Genomic DNA, 9289 nt, shown 5'->3' with positions numbered 1-9289 from the left:
CTTCTAAACAATTTGGAAGGATGTGCTATAAATTCAGAAGAGAAAAAAAAAAAAATCCCAACCCTTGCTATTTCAAGTCAAAAGATGATTTAAAAAATCATTGCGTGATACCTCAGGGTACTTTGGATGTGGTCAGTCAATTCAGACAGATGTTGTATTATTGATTGTGTTGAACTGCTTTCAAAATACTAAAGAGTTAACAATTTCTAAGTACACATTTACCCTGCTGGCAGGAGTTCTATTCTGGCTGCATAAAGTGCTGATGACAACAGGTGGTTTTTTTTTTATTTCGGGGAGGGATCTGCTGCAGTATTAGCATTTTTTAAAAAGAATAGTTGTTGAGGAGGTAAAACATACAATCAAAAAATGTCTTCATTTGTTACTGAGGTGTCTTAATTCCTTTTGATTATTAAAGAGCAAGTAAATGACAAGAAAAACGTCTTGACTTAAAGCATGTCTTTTGATAATTACATGGTTAATGTCTCCTGTTGCTTTCTTTGGACTGAAGATAGCTGTCAAATTTAATACAAACCAGTAAAACGTTGCAGTAAAAAGTGATGTTTCCACTGAAAACTGTTGTCCGATTCTAACAACATCCAATGTGGAGTGGTATATTCAAAGTCAATTTTTAATTCATGTGCCAATTTACCTTCATAACAAAAAATTCTTTTCACTTAGAAAGAATCTGTAGTAAGCATTCAACTATGTATTCCTGCATTTTGCACCATCCCCAAGGTATCCGTGATAAATAAATTAATCTCTCCAGTAACGATTCAATATTCCTTTTTCAAATGGTTATTAACTTTTCCTAGACCTTACTGATTTTTTTCTGGTTGTTTTTTTTTTTTCTTTTTTTTTTTTTCCTTTTTTTTTTTTACTTTTTAAATTTCAGGTTAAGCACCAGCTTAATTAAAATTAAATTTTAATTATTTTTAATGGAGACCTGATTCTTTTGCAGAAGTGCAAACCACACTGTGGATTCTTCTTGATTTAAAGGAAGCTTCTGTTGTTCTAGCTTGCACCTACAATTCATATAAAGACAAATCTATCAGCTTGATTTCTAGAAATACTCATTCCAATAGCTGAAATAGATCTGCTGTATTTTATTCATCAACCAGCCCTGGAGTTCTGATGGCTTGTAAGATTTTCATCTCTTCTGTATTTGCCGTGTATTACCATCTTCCTTTTAAAGTGTATCAAAGCTTCAAAATAAATGGATTTTTTCAACCAAAGCCTTCCCCTTAAAGATGGAAGAATCTTACTTGACTGATACTCTGATTTCATTCATTCAGACTGCTACCTTGGTTTCTAGTGCAGTTAACTCTTTTCAACCTTGCTCTGGTGCTCGTTTTGGTGATTCATTTGCTTTATACACAGTTCCTTACCTGAATTAGTACATGTTCTTCCTCAAGTGCACCTGACCTTTGTGTTGGAATCATGCTGAAAAAAGTATTTTGCTTTGACAGGGAAAGCTAATTTATTTTTAAGGACTGGGCTATTTTTTTCTCTGTCATATCCTTGATGAGTATTACTGTTCCTCTTCAGTTATACGGGGGAGTATAAAAAGCCTCCCTGGCTCTCATTAAAATGACAAAAAGTGTTTTTTCCAGGGAAAACCTCATCTTTCTAACAGCTCTCTCAGGCCATTCTCTGCTAAGCGACCTCCCTTGCTGGCGTGTGAGCACAGCGTGTGAACTCAGCCCCCCAGCAGCCCAGACGGTGCATGGTTCGTGCTCTGTATTAAGTTGAAGGGTGCACAAGAAATTCCCGTAGCCTGCAGATTAATGGTAGAGGTGGGAAGCAACTACTGAGAGTTCTTTAACATCTCATTGATGGTGCTTAACCATTTCAGTTCCCTGCTAAGCTCTAGCAGCTATTCAGGATACATAGAGGCATTAGCCCTGTGAAAGGATCAGCACAAACAGAACTCTGGACACATTTTTGCTGGGCCCAACTTCAACGCTAGTTCAGTATCTCCTAAAAACTGCACGTTTGTTTGGTTTTTTTTTTCAGTCTGGTCTCCTCCCCCTTCACACAGCTGTTGTGTGTGATCCCATCTCCCTCCCAACTCTTGTCGCTGCAATTGTAGGCAAAGAAATAGCCAGCTCCCCGGCCGCTGGCTCTAGCTCCAGAGAGGAAGAACGAGAACTGAGGGTGATGACTGGGCGATGACTGGCTGCAAGCGTAAACCTCGCCGGCCACGGCTTGGCCGAGCTGAGGGCCTGCCAGCTATTGAAGGATTAAAGGTAGATGGTTCCTCCTGGAAGCACGTAAAAGCACTTTATTCCACCCCCCCCCCCTTGATCCTTCTGTGACTCAGAGTGAAACCCTGCTGTACATAGACAACTCTTCCAACTGTGTGAACTGAAGGAATTTGGCATTTTGCAAGAGCGCTCAGCATTTTAGGGAAATGGACTATAAATCAGTGCAGGGAATTGTTATGCATACATTTTAAATGTAATATAAAAAAAACCAACCTGGTTTTGCCTCATTACCATGTTGTAATAATGGAGTCATGACTTTTCCAAGAAAAAAAGAAGATATGATTCAGCTGACCCTGGGAAATAAGCTTTTATAGTAAATTGGAAAAATAAAGCTGGATTTCACAATATTATGTTATATAATTATATCAGTTTAGTATAGTAAGTGTGATTTGCTTTTGTCTTTTGAAGGCAGCTGTCTAGTAATATAATACTCTGTCTGTCAGCAAATGAACATGTATTTCCAACACAGACGCTAGATTAAATCTTAAAAAATGATAATGTGGAGTTTGACCTCCATAGTTACTGCCTGATAAAATATAAGTAAATATGTTGTTTAAAGTATGCAGTAGACAAATATATAGGCAAAAGACTTCAGATATTACGGTGATAGTGTTTGCGAAGAACATTAGCATTTACTGATCATTCCTATCATTGCTGCTGTTATTTTATATTAACAGTTCTTTAATTATGTGAATGCCAGAAGGGTAAATTCACAAATAGGAAAATCACTTTACATATAACTTAGTGGGACAACAATGTCTAGAACCTATTTTAAAGAAACCATGACAGACATCGTTCATTCAGCAGTCTGCCACAACAGGAAATTACTTCCTCTAATATGCAATGAAATAAATAAAGCTCAGATGGTTCGTTTGTCTGCATTTACTTTGCACAGTTCTACCAGTAAAACAGGATGTTTTCTATTAACATTGCTCCAGGTTTCCTGGTAACAATAGCACCAAAATAAGGACCAGATTTTGTCTAGGTGAAATTCACTCCTCCTGCATAAAGCCCTATGCCTAGCATCTGCAAAGAAAAAAAGCTGAAGTAAGATGTGGAAGCTGCTAAATTTACGTGTAAGCACCAGGCTGCGATCCGTACAAGCTTACAGGAGTTAGGTACTCAGCTTCCACTGAAACTCCGAGGAGGTGAGCACCTTTGTTCTTAAAGCTTTTTTGAAAATTCCATCCCTGTAAGATGCAACAGCCCCCCATTAGTTGCTCAGGGACAGTATGTGTATATATATATTTATATATGAATAGTGCCTTGGGTATTCAAAATCTATGCAAATGAAAAGAAGAGCATAGAGCATGCAGCTTCTCAACTGTGAAGAAGCAGCAGCCTTGCTGAGCCGTACTGCCTATGAGACAGGCTGACTGGATCTTCCTCATCGACCACACTTGACTTGTGCCCTTAAGTGATCTTCAGCTCAGCCGGAAAGACAAGGGGCTGCGAGTTAATTGTTGGCAAACTTTGAACCGTGCGGGGTTCAAGTGGAAGGAAGGGCTTTAAGTCAGCCGCATGTGCACTGGATGTTCCACCTAACTGGAATGCGGTTTGTGTTGAGGTATGTTTTCCTTGGCTATTTTTTCCTGAAATGTGCAATTAAAAAAAAATACAATATTTACATCATTACAAATGAAATTTCAGTGTCAGCTTTTCCTGTCATGAAATGGAATATTCTTATGTGCAGCAGGTGAATTATTTTCCTTGGGGATCAGATACAAAACTGTTTTCAATGCAGAGAACAATAAACTGATTACTACAGCTATATACTTTCTGATCGAGAAGTTTCCCTGTCTTCAGTGGTGATGCTTGTCCCATAGCTCCCATATCAGCTGTGTGCCAGGCTTCACAGTAGTTGCTAACCAGTCGGATCCCATTTGCAGTTGAACCATGCCATATTACTTTTTGAGGCCTGAAAGGTAATGTTAAGAAGTTATTTCCTGAAAAAGTCTCTTTTTTGCTTTATTCAACTGCACACCTGTATGTGTGGTGGTGACCTGTATTTCTGCTTTCCTTCTGCTTGAAGGAAACTAGTGGGTAGGGAAAGATGAAGACAGAAAGGAGAGGAAGAAAAGGAGAACACAACCTGATATCCCATTCATAGGCTATCAGAAATGGAATAGAAAGATGGCATAAGGAAAGGAAGGCATTTTAATCACATTTCTAGTAGCCCAAGTTACTGCTACTTGTACTATCTGGTAAAAATAAATATCATGTAAAACTTATAAATGGTAAGGTAAACTCACCAAGATGGATCGGTCATGATGTTCCTCCCATCAAAGGAGTATATTGGAACGTGAATGTTGAATTGTCCACCATTTCCATTAAATATAGATTCCCAGTTGTTGAAAAGTATTTCTCCCTGTTAAAATTTCAAAGCCACTTTTACAAACAAAACAAACCCCAAGTCCACGTGACTTTTATAGACCTATCTATACATCTAAAACCTTATCTGCATTGAAGAACACTTAGGATTTCAGCTTTCACATCAGTTTCTGCATGATGCTCCTGACCAAACTTTTCTCATCTATCATCTCTAATAGCAATCTGATCCACGCCTTTGCCTCACGGTTGCATCTCTGTTCTAATTGTTACTCTATCCAGCTTGATCATCTCCATTTCCACTGTCCTTTTCCTCCTAACTGTCTAAGGGGTTGTTTGAAAAATTGCTTCTAACTGCTGTAGCTATAGAGAAAATATAGAGATAATTTGTATCGGAACTTCTGTTGAGGTCACAATTTTGTGAAAAGTGTTGCAAATGTTCAAGGCAAAAGCTTTTCATCAGGCTACTGCTCAACCTGCTTTTGAGTTTTGCCAGTCAAAGTTGAAACAATATTGTCTTTACAAATTTGTCTCCAAGGCTCTGTGTTTGCATGCACTTCAGAGTAGCATCCGTTCAGCATGTTCCAAGCATCACGTGTTATTCCTGTAGGTTTCTTTGGCCGTTTGTTCTGGGAGCCAGCCAATGCTACAGAGACATGGTTTGTTTTCCTCAGTTTTAGAGTGTGTCTGTTTATGTGAGACCGCAAAATGACTCATGCTCAACTCCTCTCAGTTTCATTGGGGTAAATCCAGCACCACTCCCAAGCACAGAATTTGCCTTTATCTTTAGAAATGAGAAAAATAGGCATTTTAGCCTACTATGCTCTGTGGTCATACTACAAGGTAGAACACAATAGCTATCTTTGAGAAATGAGGATGCACTTTCCCTGCTGATATAAACAATATCCAGAAAGCCAAATATCGTACTGTCAGCAGTCTGCTCAAAGTAGGCTATTCTCATAGCTTTATTTCTACCATTACCCTTAGGATATTGAAAAAAGCAACCCTTGAAAAGGCAAAGGAAATGTGAGACAGTCTGTAACTTTCTACTTTATGGCTACTTCTTTGGTTCTTGAACCTGACTCCGACATGCAAAGCAAAGCTGCTTCTTTACAAAATGCAGTTTGGGTTGAAACTTTCTGCTTTTGCCATTTTCCAAGATTTTGGGGCACCTACAGCCTATCCTAATATACCAAGTACTAAGCACTCATTTTTACCTTAAGATTGACTATCGGTAAATGGTATCGGTCTGTTTTTCTGACAACTGTGGCCAAATCTTGCAAGTGTGAAGAGAGGAAGGCTCTATAGGTGGACATCAAACCTGCTAGTTGGGCTTGTTGAAAACACTGAAAATCTGCTCGCATGTCACCAGAAAATGGCAAGTTTAAAGCCACCAGATGCAGCTGGAGAAAAAAAGAAGAAAAGCCACCGGGTTTTTTTAAGTTTATTGTACTAGGAAGACATATGTTGGAAACAAACTAGACCCCTCCCCCCCTCCTGCCAGCACAAGAACTAGTACCTTCCATACCAGGTAGGAAAGTTATTTGCTGCCCTAACATTACATTTCTTAAAGCTAGGAGACCCACAGCAGAAATACCTATTTTTCTTTGAACATTAAGGAAACCATGAAGATTATATACTCCTAAATAATAAAATTCTTTTAAAAGTAGCTAATATTTTTCAGCAGAAGTCTTGGAGTTATCACACAAACAAAATCCCAAATCTTACAAGCATGGAAATAAGTAGTCAGAAGTAACCATATACCATTTAAAAATTCACTGTTATCAAATACAAGAAGTAGCATGCTTAAGGCAAACAGTACAGATGCAAGAACTAACCTGCATTTTTTATTTTTGGGGTTTGGTTTTTTTTTTTAGATATAACTCAGTTACCTTGCTTTGTCTAAAAATTTTAAAGTATTTTAAATGAAGGCTTAGATTCTAAAATGTCTATCTAAAACAAGAAATGCCATGAAGACAGAAAATATTCTAATGAATATTTTAATGATTTAATTGTAACAGTATTGTTAACTTAAAAACTACTGTGTGTTGTAGGTACAATCACTAAGTGAAGAGGTATTCCTAAGTCAGAAGCAGGATTTTTTTTTTTTAATTTTGTTGAGATAGGAAAGGGGCTAGGATGATGAAAATCGATCTGGAGGAAAAAATTTAAAATTGTCTCTGAGATGTCTAAACCAGTTCAAGAAGTGTAATTGTAAATTTCTAAAGTAATATCTGTGAATTTGAAGAGGAGATATCACAAGTCTCCCTCAAGATGCAAACTGTCATGTTTCAAACCACAGCTATGCAGTTGCAATACAGATCTTATACTTACTGCTGGTTTTCCATTGTTCATATTTGATACTGGAGTCAGTGCTGGAAGAGACTGAAATCCCTGTTATTTTAACACATGCAAACAGATACGTTAAACACATTACTCAGATCAGAATTTTAGACACTCAATAATTTTCTAAATAAAGCAAACATTGAACACTGGAGAATCTGAAACCATCCTGCCTCTGAAAAATAAACCCAACCTGTGCAGCCAGAATACTTTATCTATATATCGTCAATTTGGTGTGTCACATAAATGTGTGTTTGAAAGCTGTCCTGGCCAGAGCTGCTTTGCTAGACCCATTCCCAGTGCTCTGCCGGAGCTGGTGTCCGTGCCGCATCACACCTGCAGTGCTGCATGGAAGCAGCCTGCTCTTGGCCAGATCAGAAGACCAGTTCAGGAAAATTAAAACTGAAAGGATGAGGAGGATGTGGAAACAGAAAATGTAGTCGGTGGGAATATTTCTCTAGGCCTTGCTAATTCCATTTCCTAAGCGATTGGCATGTAGAGACCAGAAGGTCGATGATCTTCAGAGCTGTTTCAAGAACAGCAGTTTTCTTCTCTAGTTACAGTAAGTATGAGTAACAAGCCGCTGACTGTACTGGTTGGGAAACTCGTGTGGTGTCAGCTGGAGGCTGCAGACAATTTCTTATAACATGAGGACTAGACATTTTCCCAGTGTGCTAAGTGCACTTCTCTCTGACCTACTCTAACTTTTTTTTATTTCTTTCTGGCCATCTTCCTTCTCGCTGCTTCTTCCTAGCACCCTCTTGCTCTTTCATTATCTCAGCAGTCAGATCAATTAACATGTCATCGATGAGACTGTTCTCTATCCCCTTTGCCACTTCTTGGTTTTCATCCTCCTATGATTTTTTGGGACAGACAGCATGGTCACATGCAGGTTGGTACAGTAACTTGCAGAATGGTCTCAGGTACAAACTAACAATTGAGGCTTTAGAATAGACCCTCGGGCATGCTGTCAGATAAGCTACATGCAGGTGATGATGATATTCCCTGAATACAGGACTATAATCTTTTAAAGAAAACCTGCTTTTCAGAAACACTTTTCTGAGTTTCCTTGAAAGGGACCAGAGCTTGATATGACTGACTTCAGTGTTACGGAACAGAATACTGTTGGGTTTGGTGTTTTGTTTTGTTTTTTGTTTTTTTTTTTTTAGGCAGCCTGCTTGGTTCTGCTTTTTGTAGATGCTGCTTTGTCTCTGTAGTGTTTGGAGTCTCAGAAGATGATGGGAACAGATGACTGGCTGGCGCAAACCAATTTGCAAGCTTATGTAGTGGTAGGATGCTTATTTTGAACTGACAAGTCTCAGTGGAAAATCATGTTGTGGAGGGATCTGCCTGCCACTTCTGTGAAATGCATTGCCTGTTTTTGCACATCTAAACTCAGTTTTTCACAGTCCAATATTTTGTACTTACATGGCTCGATATGGCTGGAGGAGGAAGGCTGTCGGCAGGGATAGGAATTAGCTCACCAAGCTGAAAGAACGCAAAAGGAAAAGCAAAACCATATCACCAGGAGCTTCTGAACTAAAAAAAGGCATCTTTGCACCCATACTTCTCCACCCCTGTAAAAAGATCTGCAACTCCATTTTGAGTAAGGGAGTTGGAAAGGATTAGGACGCAGTGGAATATACCTGCAATTTTCTCCATCCATTTCGAACACGGATAAAAACCTCACTGGTTTCACTCAGATAGATTAGCGTACCTTCTACTACAAAATGAACTTTTTCCAACATACCCTCAATGTTTTGGAATGTCGTAACCTGTCAAGTAGGAAAATAAAACACGCTTCATCAGATGCACAAAACATTTTGCAAGTTAAATTGTTAAATTGAAGTCTCATTTGAACACATAAATGTCAAGGCTGCTTCTGCAGGAAATGCTCATAAAGTCAGTTTTACATCATTTCATACAAAAAGCTTCCGTAACATAAATATCTTGCTACTTTGGCATAGCGACATCATCATTATCTGGATTGTAGTAGAACTACACCAATAGTTAATTTTGCGGAGTGAAAATCATTGCATCTCTACGTTGTAGTTTAGCATATTAGATCAAAATGGCAGAGTTCAGAAGAGATTTGATAAGGCTTGTAAATATCATACACAATTCTAGATACATTTGCTTCTGTTAGATTTTTCTTAATGTTGTTGTGATCTCTTTTCTTTAAGGGTGTTTTCTTCCATCCCTTTAATTTTGTTTCCAGATGCCGCTAGTTTACACAGCAAGTATTTTTCAATTTCTCTTTTATAGATCAACACGAGGCTTAAATTAATGTCTTTCAGATACAGACGTTGCACCTATTACCTCTGTCTTTGTCACCTGAAGATAGGAACACAGTC

At 38.4% G+C, this 9289-nt stretch overlaps 1 protein-coding gene across 1 annotated transcript; it reads right to left on the bottom strand.

The window, feature by feature from the left end:
• Positions 1–3904: 3904 nt before the first annotated feature.
• Positions 3905–5986, bottom strand: LOC104837643 (collagen alpha-1(XV) chain-like). Its single transcript, XM_010576897.1, has 3 exons — positions 5810–5986; positions 4517–4632; positions 3905–4182 (listed from the first exon to the last, which is right to left on the bottom strand). Exons 1-3 carry the CDS (start codon positions 5954–5956, stop codon positions 3966–3968), a joined length of 480 nt encoding a protein of 159 aa, XP_010575199.1. The 5' UTR covers positions 5957–5986; the 3' UTR covers positions 3905–3965.
• Positions 5987–9289: the final 3303 nt, after the last annotated feature.

Source organism: Haliaeetus leucocephalus, unplaced genomic scaffold (assembly GCF_000737465.1).
Source record: "Haliaeetus leucocephalus isolate CR32 unplaced genomic scaffold, Haliaeetus_leucocephalus-4.0 Scaffold41, whole genome shotgun sequence".
NCBI lineage: Eukaryota > Metazoa > Chordata > Aves > Accipitriformes > Accipitridae > Haliaeetus > Haliaeetus leucocephalus.
Note: the sequence above shows the minus strand (reverse complement) of the source record. Positions and strands in the feature narration are given on the sequence as shown.